The sequence below is a fragment of the Gastrolobium bilobum genome, unplaced genomic scaffold (genome assembly GCF_033153095.1).
Source record: "Gastrolobium bilobum isolate Gb01-03AN ecotype WA unplaced genomic scaffold, APGP_CSIRO_Gbil_v1 utg500, whole genome shotgun sequence".
Taxonomy (NCBI): domain Eukaryota; kingdom Viridiplantae; phylum Streptophyta; class Magnoliopsida; order Fabales; family Fabaceae; genus Gastrolobium; species Gastrolobium bilobum.
The window spans coordinates 441,737-461,976 of NW_026896335.1; the positions used below are offsets into that span (position 1 = coordinate 441,737).

At 30.2% G+C, this 20,240-nt stretch overlaps 2 protein-coding genes across 2 annotated transcripts; one reads left to right on the forward strand and one right to left on the reverse strand.

Annotated features, from left to right (window-relative positions):
• Positions 1 to 3,315: 3,315 nt before the first annotated feature.
• LOC133299163 (pumilio homolog 12-like) lies at positions 3,316 to 6,980 on the forward strand. The gene is made up of 5 exons (XM_061498604.1): positions 3,316 to 4,094; positions 4,201 to 4,363; positions 5,380 to 5,543; positions 5,642 to 5,900; positions 6,882 to 6,980. The coding sequence occupies exons 1-5, from the start codon at positions 3,316 to 3,318 to the stop codon at positions 6,978 to 6,980; spliced, it is 1,464 nt and encodes a 487-aa protein (XP_061354588.1).
• Positions 6,981 to 12,751: 5,771 nt separating this feature from the next.
• On the reverse strand, positions 12,752 to 14,038 carry LOC133299196 (classical arabinogalactan protein 9). The gene is made up of 2 exons (XM_061498637.1): positions 13,420 to 14,038; positions 12,752 to 13,000 (listed from the first exon to the last, which is right to left on the reverse strand). The coding sequence occupies exons 1-2, from the start codon at positions 13,996 to 13,998 to the stop codon at positions 12,917 to 12,919; spliced, it is 663 nt and encodes a 220-aa protein (XP_061354621.1). The 5' UTR covers positions 13,999 to 14,038; the 3' UTR covers positions 12,752 to 12,916.
• Positions 14,039 to 20,240: the final 6,202 nt, after the last annotated feature.

The following is a 20,240-nucleotide window of genomic DNA, read 5'->3' on the forward strand; positions in this document are numbered from 1 at the left end:
GAATGTGATCTAATGGAGAAAGAATTATCAATTAAGTTTTTACCTAAAGAGATTGATATCAGTGAAAATGAAGAAGATTCGATGACGAATGTTTTCCTAGCATGAGAGAATGATGCACTTACAGTTGACCCATTGCACATGTTATTAAACTGTGGCCCAATAAGTATGACTCAATTGTTAAAAGAAACAGTAATTTGAAATATAAAAAATTACGATTAAATTCAAGTCCAAATGAAGCAGCAAACATGATTTGGATTTGCTTGGTAAAAAAAAAAAGCAACACATTTGGCATAATTTGATATTTAAGATTTGAAACGTATTTTGAATAATTTAATTATAATTAATTAATTTTGTTTAGAAGTTATTATTTATAAGATTTAAAATTTTGAATTTTGGATCAATTTGTAATTAATCTATAAAAAGGTGTATACGACTCTTATTGTAGGAAATGATTTTGTTATTTTTTAGTAGAAATTTAAAAATAAAGGGTTACTCTTTTATGAAATCCTAATTTTTTATTTATCCATGTTTTCTTTGTGCTTTTGGCATCACTAAATAGATTAGGGCTTAAAATATTTCAAACCTAATTTAGCATTTTAGCCTGATACAAACTGAATTATAGACTTAACCTGACTTAAAAAAAAAATTAAGATAACCTACCAAACTTTAAAAATGACATATTACACTCTGTAAAAGATAAATTATTATTTTGTTATCATCATGTCCGTCTTTATCATATATTGGTTTTCTCTTTTCTTTATTTATTATTATTTTAAATTTTAAATTTGTATTTTTTGAATTTGTTCTTTTTTTTTTCTTGCTTAATTTCATCCACAGCCAACTCCAATTAATTTGGGATAAAAATATTATTTATGTTTGTATATATGTTTTAATATATTGATAGATTATTTCGTTCAAAAATATAATAACTTTATTTTATTATATAAGAATTAATTGTAATAATATAATTGGGGTCATAATCATTTTATATTAATATAAATTATATTTTCAATCTTAATCATTGATTCCATTTTTATCTAATAATTCTGATTTTTTAGTTATATGAATCATTAAATATAAGTGGATTAATAATTAAGTATAAATATAAAAAAATTTATTCTTGTAAGACTGTAACTTGTAAGAATAAGTGAATAACCCCCCTCGTATACTTCATTTTTTTTTTTTGGAGTTACCCAACTTTAATTATCTCTTTGAGACGAGTTGGCTCCTTCCGGTATCCTCCGAGCTTCGACTCTTTGAGCCGGCTATGAGACTAATTCGGAGTGCGGGGGAACAGTGATGGCTAAAGGTTCAGCCCCCTCCCCAGGAATGCATTCAGCGGGAATCGAACACATATCCAACCCCACTAACTCAGCGCCAAGTTACCAACTGAACTGCACCCATTGAGTGTATACTTCATTTTCTAACATAAACTAACATATTTGTTTGTGATTAGTTTTGTATCCGAATGCCGAATGAGAACGATTTGAATACTTAAAACATAGAAGAGAAGATAACCCTCCCTTTAATAATATTGGGCCATCGATCAAATTATCCTCTTTTTTTTTTTTTTTTTTAATTATCAATCTATCTCATATATCAATTCATTTTGGTTAGATCAAAGTTGACTAACTGAATCCCACCTTCAAGTTTAACTTTACACGCGACATGACCACATTCTTTGCCCAAAATTTACTCAAAATGGGACATTGGGGCATTTATTTGGGCAAATGATTTACATGAATAAATACCCGATTAATTCGATTACGTACCTGATAGAGGATATTAAATCCTCTAAATTGAAATCAAATTATATTAAATTAAAATTAGTATTAAATTTATTAAGTCAAATTTTTTTAAAACCATAAATAATTTCTATTTGTACGGCGCAATCTTTTAGAATGTTTAAGAATTTAAAAACGTTAAATTTATTACTAATTATGAAAATTAATTTGACTATTTTTTTTCATATTCATTCAAAAAATTGAATGCATGTTTTTTTTACAGACAAGAAAAGAAATTTATAATAAATTTAATATTTTTAAATTTTTAATTTAATTTTTTTTCAAATATTATCATATAAATTGATATTCCGAAAAAAGGGTTAATTGGAATGTTTGCACTTTGCAGTGACATTTTATAAATAATTTAAAAATTTATAATCCTTATTTAATATTGTTTTTATAACATATTAGCTAATATTCTTTTTATAGAAATGAATTGTTTGTATATAATGTGTTAATTGTCCTTATTGAGACTTTAAGTGCTAAAATCATTACGTCTGAAACTTTGGCAATGTCTTAATTAAAAGAAATTTTTATTAATTTTTTTTAAAAAAAATATATGAAAGAATTCTAAACAAAATTTATCCCCTTAAAAGATGTGTACATTTAAGAATAAATTTTACTAATTTCAAAGAAAATTAATGTCATTTACTGATTACGAAGAAAAAGGAGTTTATTTTATTTTATTTGGACGTTGTTTTTAGTTAATCAATATATATCATCATATCTATTTTTGGTGCTAATATAATTAGACAAAGTAGATGAAATTGACTGGGAATATTTTTTCCTTTAAGCGTTGAATATATTTATGGTAAATAAAATAATTAATTACGTTGCAGTGAAATCAGGCTAATGGAAAGCGCGGAATGCATTTATGCCGTTCAAAATTAAAGGAGCTTTGCGTCATTCTTAATGAAAAAAAAAAAGAGAAGCAAAAGATGATTGTAAGTTGTATCTGAGATAAGATATCGTAACAATCAATTAGTATTATTATCAATTAAATTTATCGTTAGATCAATTTGTTGATCCAACAGTTATATTTATTTTCATCTTTATATGATTATGATTCCCTATATTTAATATGGAAGCATTAGATATGAAAAATCATAACTATATAAAGGTAAAAATAAATATAAAATATTAAATATAAGGAATCATAATCATATAAAAATAAAAATAAAAATAACAGTTTGATCAATATAATTGATTTAACGGTGAAATCGATTGATGGTAACACTGATTGATTGTTATAATATCATTCTCGATTGTATTTATTATCAAAATCTTCAACATTAAACCTTAAAAATCTGTCAATCCATTATCATTCCTTATTTAATGGCAACAGATAATCTCTAATTAATTTCTTATCTCTCTACAACTTGCAGCTGGGGATTTCAATAATAATAGTAAAAATAATAAAAATCAAATAATACACTCAGTTTAAATTCCAAACACACCCTTTATTTCAATTTTCAAATCTTTAAAACCCTGCTCAGTCTCTCCCGTTTCTTCAATTTTCTTCTACTTCTCCATGGAGGCCAGCTATCAAGACCTTAGAAGCTCTGCCACGGTATCTCCTTCACCGGAGATCAGTGATCAAGCTATGTACCAGAACCGCTCTCATTCTAACCCTTCTATCCAAAAGCATCTAAGGATGCATTGCACCTCGCAAAACCATCCTTTTGATCATAACCCTATTACTCCAAACCAAGAGAATTTCCTTTCTCCAATGAATCAGAATCAGAGTAATATTACCGGTTCCCGCTGGTTGAATCCAACCCCGGTTGAGACCGCTCGGCCTGGTATGGAACACCTTGCCTCTTCCATGGAGAGACTTTGCTTGTCCAATCCTTATAATAGTTACACAGCTGGCTATGATTTTGGTGGTAATAACACTTCGCAACATTTTCTTCATGGTGTCAAATACTCAGGTTTCTCTACTCTTTCACACCATGATCACCTTCGCGGTACTATAAATCCTCGTTTATCAAATAATGGGATTAGACTAGGCTGTCATGGTTACTATGGGTTGAATGATCAGCGTCACAGTTTGAGTTCACTTGAAGATGTGAGGGATCAACGTGGATTTCATTTTCTGATGAACAAGTTTAATGAGGGGAACCCACAAATTATTGAAATGCTCCTCTGGGAAGTCAAGGATCATTTGTACGAGCTAATGATGGACCACCAAAGCAATTATATAATTCAAAATATTTTTGAAGCTTGTACTGTGGACCAGATGACCAGGATTCTTGCCATGGTTATTCGAAATGAGCAGAGGCTTAAGGAAGTTTGCATCCATAGTACTGGGTACCCATTGATTAACTTAATATTACTTCTTAATATCTATATATATATATATATATGAATTAAGTGTTCATTTTTTTTAATCTTAATATATACTTGCTTGCTACAGGACTCGGGCTATTCAGAAATTGCTGCAGCATCTTAAAACACCAGAGCAGATATCTACAGCTATATTTGCTTTGAAGCGTATCACTCTCAAATTGACCAAAAGCATTAATGGTGGTTTTGTCATCCAAGAGTGTTTGAAACTTTTCTCACCAGCACTTACCAAAGTAATGCACTCTACATCCCTATGAATCATATTTAATTAGTTGACTATGAATCATTAATTCTTGCACTTGATCACACTGATTACTCTAGGAGGTGAAAATCTTGATTAGTGCATATCGTTGAATTGCCATCGAAGATTACTTTTTGCCCCCGTATGGATATCCAGGTTTTAAGAAACAGTATGATATAGTTTCAGAATAAGTCAGTTACACGGTATTTAGTTTAGTTCTCAGTGCCTTATTTTGCATCTTTTAGGTGCCTTACATCTATTAGAGAGAACCCCATCAAGATCAATGTCTACTAATTGGTTTTATATTTTTCAAAGCTGCTCAATTCTTCAAATATATAATGATATTAAGAATTCTTTAAGTAGACCGGTGAAAATTTGCTAAAGAGAATTACTGTGTTTAATCTTCAGAAAATTGACGAATATATATACAACTAATTATATCAGTTGGTAAAAAAGTGATCACTTCATAAAATTATAGCATATTATATTGCATAAATAAAAGTTCATGGAATTGAGGGTTCAGATCATGACTTTTGTAGTTTTTAAAGAGCTGTTAAACTGGAGCATGTAGTCTCAATGCTTTAAAGATTTGGAAGTTTCTGTTCAGTGAGTAAAGTAAGCACTGGATATTTTTATTTGTTGCAAAAACTAAAACCATGAACAAATTGGAAATTTATGGAAGCATGTGTTAAGAGTATAAAAACATCGTGTTTACAAGCTTAATTGGAGAGAAGATTGGACATGCATGACTGTTTAAGCAATCATTTTGAATATGATTTTGCGACTCATGTCTCCCACTTTTATACACATAGGTTTATCAGGTATAAAATTATTGTGGCCTGTGGGCTAATATGCTTAGTGATGAAACCTTTCACTTCCATGTCATAATTTATTAATTTGATTTGCATTGCAAATACTATGGAATTCAATAATGGTGTCTTGAGAAGTAATACTAGTTCGGTGGCATGTCATGGGTATGAATATTCTTAATTGAAACCTTTATTTCAGTTTATTCTGAATGAAGTAGCAAAGAATTGTGTTGAAATTGCAACAGACAAAAGCGGTTCTCCTATCCTTCAAAAATGTCTTGATCATGCCAAAGGAGATGCAATGAGACAGGTCATTGAAGAGATAGTCTCATATGCTCCAGTCCTAACTGACCATCGTTATGGGTTTGTGTTCCAACTCTTGAGCTCCACTTTTTATTTCTTTTAAATTGCAATACATATTCCATTCATTTTAAACTTAACTGTTCGATATTTTTCTGCAGAAATTATGCTGTGCAATATGTTGTTAAAATGAAGATACCTCAAGTAAATGCAGCAATAATATCACAACTTGTTGGTAAATATGTTCAACTTTCTATGAACAAGCATGCCAGCAATGTGGTGGAAGATCTCTTAGAATTCTCGGAAGAAAGTGATGCTGCTATTATAGTTCATGAGATCATGTACAATCGTAATTTTTTGGGAATTCTGCAGCATCCTTATGGGAATTATGTTGCTCAAAAAGCACTGAAAAATTCCAAGGTTATATGCACCTCACTCTCTCTCTCTCTCTCTCTCTCTCTCTATATATATATATATATATATATATATATATATATATATATATATATATATATGAGTTTAGTGAGTGTACAAGATGTAAAAATCGGTCCAGTGCACTATGTTCTCTCGCGAGAATACAGTTATAGTAAAATTATAACTATGTTCTCCCGGGAGAACACCATTGTAATATTTTTGCAGTATGTTCTCGCGGGAGAACATAGTGCACTGGACCGTCCAGTCACTTTATTTTCATTTTTTCATATATATATATATATATATATATATATATAGGGTCAGGATCATTTTACACCATTGTAAGTTACACTCTTAGAACCTGTTTGGATCCTCTTATTTTTAAGCTAGAAGCTACTTATAAGCTAAAGTTAAAAAAAAGAGCTTAAAAAAATAAGCTAAAAGCTGTTTGGAAATTATTTAAAAGTTTTAGCTTAAAAATTACTTAAAAGCACATATTTCAAGAAAATTATCTCTTTCTATCTTTATCACTCTTTATTTTAAAAAAAAGCACACAATTCAAGAAAAACAGATAAGAGCTTAAAAAAAAGCTCCTCCTAGGAGCTTTTAATTTTCAGTTTTTTTCTTCATTATAAAAAAAAGAGATTTTCGTTATAAGAGCTTTTCCCAAAACCTGTTTGGCCTAGCTTATGCTTATAAGTAGCTTGTAGCTTAAAAAAAAGAGGATCCAAACAAGCACTTAATCTTATCCGTTGATCCCACTTATATCTAAGGGCTCTAATTTTTATTAATGTGAGTCATTGGATATAAGTGGATCAATGGTCAAGATTGGGCGTAAGACTTCTAACTCTTACACCGGTGTAAGAATATCTTGCCCCATATATATATATATTTCCTCCCTCTCTATATATTTTTCCTTAGCTTTATACTTTTGTAACTTTGCTCATGTTGTTCATAAAAATATGTTTTCATTGTTTTTTATTGCAGGGCGCTCTTAACAAAATGCTTTTAAATAGTATTTTGTCCAATTATACATATTTGCACAACCATCCCTATGGGAAAAGAGTTCTGGCACTTGTCAAATGATGCAAGATCAGTGTGTAAGGGCATGTCTTAAAACAACTTGGCTTTTGTTCATTTAACTTTTTTTTGTTTGGGCTTTATGTTTGTTGTGTGTAGCTTATGTATCTGACTATTAAACATATGTTTGGATTTTGTGTTCGTTGTGGGTAGCTTATGTATGTAACTATTAAACATATGTTTGGATTCTGTGTTTGTTGTGGGTAAGTTATGTATGTAACTATTAAGCATATCGACTTTTAAGTTTGTTATGTGTTTGAACTCTATATATATTTGTCGAGGGTAAATTATATGTGTGTCGACTATTAGCAAATTTTGTGTTCGTTATGGGTAGCATTAGCAAATTTTAATGTATGTAACATTGCCCGGGAAAATAAATCTTTTTCAGAAGGATCTTGAGACAAATCCATCTTCAACAGCTTCGTCAGCATTTGCTTATTGATCACCTCTTCTATCTTTCAAAATCTCTTTAAACCTACTGCTTCAAATCTTTCACATTTATTCAACACCTAAAAGAAATTTGTTACTTGGAGCAGGTTAATTTTTTATAGATGTAAAAATAAAAAGTTTTTTATTTAATTTTGACCATTGATTCATTTGTATCCAACAACTTACATAATTAAAAAAAATATAGCCGTTAAATATTAAAAAGATCCTAAAATAAGAGTGTAATCTATGTTTCATTTAAAATTTTGTTCGTTTGAAACCGTGGAGGAAAGAATAGAAACTTCATTAAACTGACAAAATGAGATTGTCGTTTTGTGCTCCATCCGACCACAAGCACAACCCACCACCCGTGTCTCTTGTATTGGCTTCATTAATATGATATTATTTTGTTGGTTTGTGATTTGTTCTTGTTAATTGGGATTTTTTATTTGTTTGTTTTGGCTTGTGTTTTGATTTTTGACCAAATATATGAGGAGGGAGTAAATTCTCTTATATTGAAATTTCATGATTTGATGATGTGAAAATTCCGTGTCATTTTTTTTATGATATTAAATAGGTAGGATTTAATTAAAATTTATGAAAAAAGATGGACACAAAATTTTCAAATAACCTGATCATATAAAATTTTAAAGTAAAGTATCTTTTGTGTCCTCAACAAATATCACGGTGCCTAATTTAATTCCTTAGAAAAAAATCAAAATCATGGTTCCTCTAAAATTTAAAATTGACCCGTATTAGTCATTTTGAGGGACTAACGTGAGTCTACTTTGAATTTCAGAGGGAATACAATTTTGACTAATTGAGTCTATTTTGAATTTCAAAGGGAGCACAAGTTGACTTTTTCCGCTAAGGGATTAAAATGGGCCCAATGATTTTTATTAAGGACCCAAAATTACTTTACTCAAAATTTTAATATGAAAAGATAAATTCTCATACAATAAGTTTGTTCTAAACTTTAATTTTGTATTTTAACTAAAAGAATAAAGTAATTTAAGACAATGCAAGTTGGTTCATCTAAAATCCAAACCAACTCAGATGAATTTCATGCTTCAACCGATGTAAATCATATATCAAGTGAGTTTGTTATTCATTCTATTGGTTACATAAAGGAAAATTATTTTTGAAGATATTATTTTCTAAATATAACTTAGAGAAAACTTCATTTTCACCCTTGTGATTTTATGGTTTATAATTTAACTTTTTGTGGTTAAAATTTATCACTCATACCCATTGTGGTTAAATAAGTTTATCAGTTAACACATTGTGGTTTCAAATTTTAACTTACACTTATGGTGGTAACAAAAAATATCTTTTAGACCCATTGTGGTCTTATAAATATAATTATTTTTCCTAATTTTTATTTTATATAATTATGATATTATTAAATAAAATTTCAATAAAACTAAATATTAAAGATTAAATTAAAATATATTTAAAGTTATTTATTTTGAAATTATTTTAAAATAATCTTCATTTTTTATTTATTTAAAAAATATATTTAAAATTAAAAATATTATTTAAATAAATTAAACATGTATTATCTAAATAAATTTTTTATACTATTATAATGTAAAATATAAAAAACAAATAAAGTTAAATAGATAAAATAAAATAATGTTTAACTTTATTTATTTTCACGATAAAAATAATTATATTTTTGAAAATTTTATTTTAATTTATTTGCATTGAATGCATTAGATAATAGGTCTTTGATTCTCTTAAATAATACTTTTTACTCTTAAGATAATTTTTACATAAATTATTAACCTTGCCTTAATTTTAAAATAATATTCTTATTGAATCGTTAAAACAACAATTAAAATAAAGATATTCTTACTGAATCGTTAAAATATATATTTGTCATATTTTTTTATAATATATTTTATATTTATAAATATTTAAATTTATATATTTTTATCTTTGTATTTTATTTAATTTTAAATATTGGCCATTTTTATAAAAGAAAAAATATTGCTCGGGGATTAATCCTGGCCCAACCCACTAAATCATAAGAATTTGAGGGTTAGGGTTAAAAAAATTATCGCAGAGTGGGTTTTGTGCGTTTGGGCCAATTATGAGACTTTTGGTGCTGGCTCATGGACTTTAACATATTTTGACTACTCTACTTTTATTTTTTTATTTTTTTATTTTCTTGAGTAGCTTTAGCTGACATTATTTGATGAAGAAAATCATATCCGTTGGGTTGGTGTTATCAACTATTTTACAAATGCAGGTCAACTCGTCCTGCTCCACCCTATTTTTTGTGAAGTTAAAGAGGGAGAAATAGATCCACATTGTCAGCTCCATACTAAACCCTAGCATGTTTATTATGTGGTAGCATTGTGACTTTCTCGCTCAAATTCTACTCTTTAGCAAGTGAAATGTTTTAGTTATTAATTCAGTTATCTCCTCCCCATTAATTGATAAGATAATATACACTCTCTCTTTTTGGGTAATCAAATATACACTTTTAAGCTACTAATGTCTAATAACAAAGAACCAGTGTTAGCTGATTAAGCCTTTTCTAATCTCTGTTTTATTTGTTAAGCCTTTTTAAATCATTACCCATGATATTCTCGTAGACATGCATTACTGTAAAATTAAATCTTCCAGTTGAAAGTAAAATGGTTCAATAAAACTTTCCCTGAAATACCGATACTGGGATTTGACTAATAGTAACAAAAAAACAAAGACTAACTGCCTATGCTTTAAGGAACATATCGTGGCTACTCAGATTAAATTTTGTGTTAAAAACGTAAATTTCATAAACATCGAATTATCCACCGGTTTAAAGAACCAATAGCATATTTTTATACAAAAGTTGGACATATAAATCTAAAGGGATAGGTTATTGTGCCTACTCCTATTTTACCTACTTTTGCCTACCCCTTTCGTTACCGTTCGATTATCATCTCATCCAACAATCCATATTTGTGATATAAAATAAACATTTTTTCTCTTTCTTTCTTCTCACTTTCTCCCAAACCCTTTCTCTCTTCCTCTGCCATATACCTATTTTTTTCCCTTTATCGTTAATCTCTGCCCAGGTGAACGGCGCGGAAGCATTTGAAATCAATTACCACAGCATTTGAAATCATCGTCAATATACATTAGTCTCTGTTTTGATTATTGTAATATAAATTTTCTCCTTCTGAATCAGTTTCTATCAAATTACCAGTGTCAATGGATTGAAAAATCACAACAAATTTTTAGATCTGAAGAACAACATAAATTTTATAAATTAATAAGATTGAATCGATGACTAACAAAGAAGTTTTAATGTGATTCAAAAGATCTGTGCAGAGTTGGAAAAGATTCAAAATAAATAAAAAAATTAAAGAATAAAAAAAATTGATATTGGAAAAATCCGGAAAGAGGGTTAATTGGTGCCATTCCAGCAATTATGTTGATACAGATAGCCAATTAATTATTAGAAATTAAGAGTATCTATCATGTGGAAGAACAGATCGACATATTGAAGCAGAAACAAGGAGGATTCTGTGAACAGACCTTGTGGCACCACCGCTTTGAATCACATCAAAACTTCTTTGTTAGTCATCGATTCAATCGTATTAATTTATAAAGATTAAAAATATCATTAGAATCGAACAGTTTGTCAGGAGATTGAGGTCCACGGCGGCAGAAGGGAAAAAAAAAAAATAGGTATGGCGTAGAGGAAGAGAGAAAGGAGAGGAGAGAGAAAGGGTATGAGAAAAAGTGAGAAGAAAGAAAGGAAAAAAAAGGTTTATTTTATATCACAAATATGAATCGTTGGATGAGATGGTAATCGAACGGTAACGAAAGGGGTAGGCAAAAGTAGGTAAAATAGGAGTAGGCACAATAACCTATCCCAAATCTAAAATGATTCTGGAACCTCAAGATTAATTTTTTCATAATTACTAAATAAAATATATATTAAATATTTTTAACTTTTAAGATTTTAAATACATTTATTTTTTATTTATCAAGTATTTAAAAAATTAGCTTCACAGCATCACTCATTTTAACAATATTATTTACGTAACATTCAAACTATAACATTAAGGAAAACACAGTGAAAACGTATAAGTTTCCAAAATCATATTTTGCCTATATATAGTTAGGGGAAAATGTTTGTTCTTTTAAATGACACAATTTAAGTCATTTCACTCTCACAAAGATGTGGGACCCATATTTTTATTTTTTTCAACTCTCTCCTCCTTTTATGTATTTCTTTCTCTCACTTAAAATGACACAATTTTACATCCTTTAAAATGGTACACATTTTTTCCGTATAATTATTATATGCTTAGTTTAGCTTACATGATGAGAAATAATTTTACATCCTCAAGGGTAGCTCAGCTGGCAGCTGAGCTCCCAAGGGATTGTTTGATGCAGGGATCAAACCCTGCCTCAAGCAGTTTCTTGACTAATGGCACAAGTAAACAGTGTTCAACTAGAAGAACAAATATTATTAAACCGGAATCGATCATCTTGGTTGGGATATTGGATCAATAATAGATTATGGATTCAATTAATGGATCATTGATTAAACTGTTTAAATTAAATTTATATAAATTTATATAATAAATATATAAATAACAATAATATAATAATCAAAGTAACTTGACTTAATGATTAACATGTCAGTTTCTTTCTTTCAGGTGCCAAGTTCGAATGCCAAAAGTACAATTGTGATGAAATATTTTACAAAAAATTTCAAAAATTGGTTCAATAAAAAAATAGGTACCAAATTAGTATCGGTTGAACTCAATTTTTGATAAGTTCACTAGTTCTTGAGTGGATTATATGCATGACTAATTAATTGACAAAATTGGATCGATTAAGGGTCTAGGTCCTGGTCGTGCGGTTTTAATAACACGAAGAATAATGTGATTTACATAATTATTGTATTTACAACTTTGAATGAAAAGGTGATTTTATTATTATTTTTAAGTGAAAGTTCAGGTGAGATTAAATATCAGTATCCCACCAGCACCACATAAAAAAAGAACCCCAACCTCATTGGTGATTTCATTTTTTTTTTTGATTACATCCGGGTATTCTCACAGCCGATAGTCATGAGACTAATCTCTCACCCCGGGTCAGCGCACAAAACGATAAAGAGTTAGTCACGGAATATTTTCCATTCACAAGAGTTAGAGAGGTGATTTCATTTTTAGTTTAAGCGAATTTGTAGTTTAAGCGAGACCAGTGAAACTCACATGAAACCGTATCTACAGTTTTAAATACAATATTATGCAAATAGCAATATTTGAATAAAAGATTAAAACAAATAAAGGAAATGGAAGAAAAACCTGAAAGGCAAGGATAAACTAATAATAGTGCGATACAAAATAAGTGTCCTCAAATAGAAAACCTCCCCTCAAATATCCCAAGAATGCAAGCAATGTATATAGTCCAAATACATTATTAAACTCCCATATAACATCCACAAAATAATATATAGTGGCAAATAGCAAAATAACAGCGACCGAATCCAAAGATCCAGATCTCTAGAACATCAAGGACAGGAAAGCACATCCGAATACTAAGCTGCCAATCATCTTGTGCAAGGACCATAACTTCTCTACCCCACTCTGCAATGGCCACGATTAAAGTTGATTAATATTTGCCAAAAAACGCAATCTATAGGGGTTTTAATAGGCAAAACATAAAAAAAGGTAGAAAATTAATGGAATGATAGAGTAGAGGAAATCTTTAAAAAAAGCCAATGCATCTCAGGAAAGCAATATATTCATGAAATGCAGAGTGCAGAGTGATCTAGAGTCAGAGCAGAGCAGAAAACATCCGAAATTGTAACACGTGGACGTACCCGATTGATTTGATTCAATGGAAAGTTAAAAACATGAGATCGGAGAAAGAAATAGAAAGGTCCATGGACGAAGGAGTAATATTGCCACATCATAACGGCCAGAACACACAAACACAAACAGAACCACACAAAGTGCAAGGGTAAAAGAAGAAGAAGAAGAATAGAGAGAGCAAGAGAACTTACATCATCGGTGCCAGCGGGAGAGATGGAGGACAAGCTGGGACCGGGAGCTTCCGACGGCGAGATGGGTGCCAGTGCTGGGGCTTTACTCTTCAGCTTGGCAGGAGCCGGAGCCGGAGAAGTTGCCGGAGGAGATGAGAGCGGTGTTGGTGTGAGTGCCGGCGGAGGAACTGCAGGTGGAGGTGTTGCGGGTGGTGGAGTCGCCGGAGGAGGGGTTGCGGGGGGTGGGGAAAATGGAGGAGGAGATGCAGGAGGTGGAGTGGCCGGCGGAGGGGAGGCAGGTGGTGGGGAGTTGACTGGCGGAGGTGTGGCCGGTGGAGGAGAGGATGCGGGTGGTGGTGAAGACTGAACCGGAGGAGGAGAAGACTGAAGCGGAGGAGGAGAAGACTGAGCCTGTGGAGGAGAAGATTGAACCGGTGGGGGAGAGCCCTGTCCCTGCGGAGTGGGAGGAGCGGGAGTGGAGGTTGGTGTGGGAGGAGTAGGAGTAGGAGAGGAGGGTGGGGAGTTGGATGGAGCTTGGCCTCCAACGCAGGCTACCACAATGCAGATTAAAGCAATGAACAAATGGAAATGTGTATCCATTTTGAGTGGTACTATGGTTAACCTGCGCAGGTGGCAGGGCAGAGCAGAGCACAATAGAGAGTTATGTTATGAGTGAAGAGAGGTGAACGAAGGAGGGTACAGCTTAAATAGCCAATAGCCAAATACACACACACAAGTTTGGATCAAAACACAAGGAAGGTTCCTCCTTATACGTACAAGGGTCGCTACCAAACAGATTGGTTTATTTGGGATTGGGACCCATCTCATCTCATCTCATCTCACAAAACAATTAACGATTATCTGACTGCCACCTGTACCTCGGACCTTTATCTTGTAATTTACCGGATGGTGGGTGGGACTGCAACATGGATGGAATGGACTTAACTTTCCACTACATTTTTATGCTTATTTAACCTTTTTTTTTTAATTATATTCTTCTTCGATGCACTTTACTCTCGACATCATCAACTTCAAATTACAAAATTATTATATAAACCAACAGCACCAGTATTAATATATTTCAATAAAAATTTTCTTAAAAAAACATGGAAAAATTGGCTAATGTCACGTGCTTTATTTTAGAATCACTTATGCCTAGTAATTTTTTTATCACATATGTTTTCGTGATTTGTAAAAGGGTATATTTTTTATCACATATACTGATGTGATTTTTTGCATTTTACAAATCATAGGAGCATATATTATAAAAAAAAACCTCAGAGTCATAAGTGATTCTAAAGTAAACCACAAGGTATTGATAAAATTTGCCCATAAATATATAATTAATATGAATAAAATGTGTTTTTACCAACAAAAAAATATGAATTAAATGTGAAAATTATATTTAAAAATAAAAAATATTTAAAATATAATGAAGAAATACACAAATGATTAAAAAATAAAATAATAATATGTGTTTTTTTTAAGATAGAGCACACTAAAAACTTTTAATTATTCTTAAAAAAAATAATATTGTAATTAATATATAAAATAATTTATTTTTAAGTTGACAATCATTTAGCAGTAACCTTTTTTATTTAGATGTCACACGAATATTAATACAATAATCTTTAGGGATTTCACGTCTATTTTCATTTTTCATTGATGAGCAATAGCCCTTAGCTGTTGAAGACATAAGAGCGGGAAAAAAAAAAAACGTTTTATAATTTCAACTTCTTTTTTCTCAATAAAGGAGGAAAAACGAAAAAACATGAGCACCCACCACGAATTATGGTAGCAAGGCAGTAACCACCAAAATCATTGTGCTAATTGCAAATTAAACTGTTTATTTAACTTGAGCGTGGTAATATTTACACATTGCAGGAATCAACCGAATCCAATCCAACGATGACTTGGTTTGGTTTTGTGAATTGATTGGATCTGAAATTAGGTTAAGCTACCCACACGTACTTCCACATATACAAAACTTTTATGATTTAATAAGTGTACAAAATTATGTACCCAAAAAAGAAATAAGTGTACAAAATTTTACGTCATTATTTACACTTATATTATGATTTTGTCATTTCAAACAGGAGTGTGGTGATCTATTTAGCGTTATCTTTTCCTCGGTTATCCCAAAAAAAAACATCTAGCGTTATTCTCCACATGACATTATTCATTAATGTAATGTGTTTAGATTGGTCGTGAGTTTATCTTTGATCCACTCAATCGTATTTACATGATTTTTTTTATAAAACTTTTGACATTTATAAAATGATATCATCTATATATTTATATTCCATATAAAGGTTCTTCCATTAAATTTACATGATATTTTTTTAAACTCTTAATTTTTTAAAAACAAAACTTAGTTTATTACTTTATTTATTCTATATTTCATTTTCTTACATGTATTTTTGTTGATTTTTCATATTTTCAAACTTTTAAAAATTAATTTTATAAAAAATTCCATCAAAATAAATTTAATTTTTAATAAATTAGAAAAGGTATTATTTTATTACATATATTGATCTTAAATAGAGAAAAATAAAAACATATTAATACAAAACCCATCAAGTATTTTTTTTTTCTTATTTATAAATTCTACTACATGTTCTGAAATTATTTTTACAAGTTCTAATGATAACAGTATTTGAATACTTTTGCATATTTTATTTACACTAATAATATTAACAACGTGCTTTAAATTTTTTATAAATATATATAAGATAATAAATTAAATATAAATCTTGCATAATACATTATGAGATTAATTTAATTTAATTTTTACATTTTTTTTGAAGATTTAATTTTTACATTTTTAATTGAGATTGAGATTGAATTATTTTCTTGGAAGAAACAGTAAATTTAATCAAATAACTGAAAAATAATGAAATTTGAGCATTTAAAGTTGATTATATTTAGATTTAAATAACCAATTCGGATAACTAATTTTCCAAAAAATTGAGCAAATGATGAAATTAAAAAGTAAAAATAAAAAATAGATCACAACAGTATTTCTGGCCAAAATAATTTTATTAAAAATTTAATAGGAAAAATATCAAAATATAATTAAGATTCCTTTAAAAAATTATATAAAAAATGTAATTATAATGTTTTTTATATTTTAATAAAAATCATTGATGTGTCAAAATAAATATAATTATGTTTATGTATTTCATTTTAAAAAGATACCTAAATATGTTTACCAAAAAAAAAAAATATACCTAAATATAATTAAAATAAATAATATAAAATAAAGTTATAAAATTACTAAACTTTATATATATGTCTCTCTCTGTTGTATTTTATGTTATTATGAAAATATTTATATTAATTTTTTATTTTTATTTAATTATTCTCTTTTAAAAGTTTTGACTGTAAGTTTTTTTATAATTACTAATTGAATTATATATTAAATATTTAATTTTATATTTATTAAATAAAATACTTATTATTATTGACATTAAATTTTAAAAATCCCTGTAATGCTCAGTAACTTAACTAGTTTTTATATTAAATCTCGTCATTCAACATCGTATACATTTGATCTAAGTGCCTCTTATAATAAATTGTTATATATTGTGGAAAATAGCAATGTAAAATCTAAAGTATTCCAAGATATTAAGAATAAATTAGTGAGGAGAGAGGCGGTAATTTGGATAAGACGACACCTTCAGATTAAAGAATTATCATATTAATTAAAGTAAGGGAAAAGTATTTTTGCAGTTAATGCAGATAATTTATCTGTATTTATTTACAAAACGACGTCGTTTTGGTATTGAAATTTTAAAAAATTATAAATATAAAGACTATTATAACCCTGGAATAAATTAAAATTACAAAAACACCATAAGTTCTGCCCCAAAATGATATCGTATTAGATTTTCTGTAGATAACTTGCGAACCCTTAACCTAAAAAAATAAAACATTGAAATTATTCCTACATGTGCATGTGTATATGTGGGCTCGCAGGAAGAAGGGCCAAACAATGCACAACCGGTTCCCAATCTGGGTTTGCGGAAACAGAGAATATGCTTTGGAAAGGAACTATCATTAATTATACTAAAAAATAAAACTTTAAAAATATTCCTACATATGCATATTCGTATACTATTATAATAATAAGATTTATATATGTTTAATCCAATTAGAAGCTTAAAATAAACTAACAAAGTGAAAAATGTGGGTCATGCGTCTTCATTTTGTGCAGGACCTCTAAGCATGTGTGAATTGTACGCTACGTTGTGGGCTGTAGGAAATAAAGCAAGGCTAAGGGACTGGTTGGTATGGTGGATCTGAAGCTGGCCAGATACTCAAGTTTGGGTCCTACTGATCTTTCTGTCGCAGAGTAACATACAAGTGATATATGATATTAATTGTTAATTTGCTATAAAAGATAAAATTAAATACATATTTATAGAATCATCAGTTGTATGAAAAATATTGTCAAACTGAAAACTGATGATTATAGCTTAGCATCGGTAATGAATAGCAGCCATAATCACAGCCCCATAGCCACAAATTATGGTGGGGACTTCAGCCTCAGCTGGCACTAAACATGATAATTTGGATTCACATGTCTTGTTTGCTTTTGATTGAATGAAAGCAGGTAAACATCAATGGAACAGTGTTAATTAATAAGGAAAAGTTATTGCCATAGGAAGACTTTGCTTAGAAAACAATCCAAACTTCATGTCAGCATTTGAAAACATGATTAGCACTAATTCTTTTCTTATCATGCATGGATTGTATTTATTGTCTTAATATAGACGCACTAACGCACAAACAGTATGTGATGAGTTGACTCTTATGAACAGAGGTTAAACTATTCTTTCACTAATTAGATTTCTCACCCTCTTAAGCACCGTCATCAGCAGTTTGTTCGAACTTTCATTTCAGAAGGTTTCTTTGCACATCCAAGCATAACTAAATAGCTGCCAAGTGTATACATTTGTATATGTGTACCTTAACTACATGGGGATACCCTCTGAAAGTGTGTTTCTACCTCAACAACCGACTGGTCCACTTTCATAGCAAACTGAATTTTGCTTATTACTAGGAAAAGTCATAAACCTCAACCACCATTGCATGAGAAAATTGATAAATGTTTTTACTTGGTATAGGTACAACTATTAATGGGTGATTTCAAAAACAAGTTATGCAGTTGGTTGGCTAGTTATAATTGTAAAATTTCATGTCTTCTTTCTTTTTTGAGATTATGAAATAAGTAATACTAATCACATAAAAAAATAAAATAAAAAATTGAAACTGAGCTTGCAGTGTCTTCTATGTTCCTTTATTTAGATAGGTTGCAAGAAAACTTTAACAAAAGTGGGTCAGAATCAACTCAGAGAGAAAGTAGAGTGGCGTGTTGGTTGGGTTAGTTAGTTTAAAGGTCGATGCTACTTTTCAACCTCCTTTTGTTAGCTCGTTTCTTTTCTGTCCTGGTCGTATTCACTCCCATCAATCATCCTCGTCGTTAATCAACAGCCTTCAACAAATTCTGGCTAGTGAATGGAGAAGGAACCTGCCAGTTGCTGTTTATCTTTAAATGATAATTGTAATATTGGGAGCAATTAACATAGTTGTTATATAATTATTCTAAACGGTAATAAAGTTCGTGCTCCTGTTCAAATTGAGTTAGTGGGGTAATCGATGAATTGAGTGAGAAATCTAAAAAAGTATAAACTTTTGTTAATACTAATAGGTAGCTCTCTTAAGTGAGTATGGTGTCTCAGCGTGTAAAAGTAGTTATAAATAGAAATTCTTACTTGAAGAAGATTAGAGTGATGAGTGACAGTGATTAGGGTGTGTATAAGATTGAACTTGAACTAGTTCAATTCATTATAAATGAAATATAAATTGAGGATACTAGATTTAATTCATCGTAATTGAACTAGATTAAAATGTTGGGTGTTGCTATATGTAGCAGAGATTTATTGTATAAAGTTAGGGTACTGTATTTGTGTGCACAATGTTAACAAAATATTAGCACGTGGTTAATTTATGTTAATCAAATGTTATATATATCAACAATGTGTTAATGATGAGTACACGACTACAAGTGATGCAGAGGGCGCTTTTTGATTTTTCTGGTATACTGCAGGAGCAAGTTGATAACAACTTGCAAGCCTGTGGTAGCGTTTTGTAGTGAGTCAGTATTGTTTTGTTTCTGGGCTTGTTGCCCTCCAATTATACCAAAAATATTGAGTATGCTAAATTTTTATACTCGTGTATCTATGCAATTATAAGCTCAAATGTTCAAAGCCTGGGGCCTCTCTATTGGTTATTGATTTGAATTTTGGATGTCCACACATTGTTAATTATTTGTCAAACATCAATTTAAAAAAATATAAAAATAAATAAATAAAAAGACAGAATTTTCTTCTCCTTTAAGGAGGGCTCAAAGCTTTCATAAGATTTTGAAGTTACGAAATTATAAAAGCTAACTCTCATCAGGCGGAGTTTTTCCTCGGCTGACTAGACAAAAGTGAATGTAGATAGTTCTTGTAGTCTGACTTTGACTGGTACGAGAGCGGCTTGTGGGGGAGTCTTCGGGGATAGCATTGGGCGTTGGCTCCTTGGTTTTTTAAAGAACTTGGGGTGTGGTAATTTTATGACTACTGAGCTTTGGGCCTGTTACCTTGGCCTAGATTTGGCATGAAAATCTAGATACAGACAAGTGTGGCTAGAGTTTGATTCTTTAATTAGTGGCTGGAGACTTATTCATACAGGAATGTCATCAAAACCACCCCCTTTGGCCCATGGTGAAGCGCATCGAAGATTTGATCCGTATGGAATATGGATTGCAGGATACATATTTCTCATACATTTAG

Excerpts from the sequence above, each read along its gene's own strand:
- LOC133299163 (XM_061498604.1), top strand. The coding sequence starts at position 3,316 with ATGGAGGCCAGCTATCAAGACCTTAGAAGCTCTGCCACGGTATCTCCT. Across the intron at positions 4,364-5,379 it reads TCTCACCAGCACTTACCAAA|TTTATTCTGAATGAAGTAGC; the intron begins GTAATGCACTCT and ends CCTTTATTTCAG. Across the intron at positions 5,901-6,881 it reads AAGCACTGAAAAATTCCAAG|GGCGCTCTTAACAAAATGCT; the intron begins GTTATATGCACC and ends TTTTTATTGCAG.
- LOC133299196 (XM_061498637.1), bottom strand. The coding sequence starts at position 13,998 with ATGGATACACATTTCCATTTGTTCATTGCTTTAATCTGCATTGTGGTA. Across the intron at positions 13,001-13,419 it reads CTCCCGCTGGCACCGATGAT|AGTGGGGTAGAGAAGTTATG; the intron begins GTAAGTTCTCTT and ends TGGCCATTGCAG.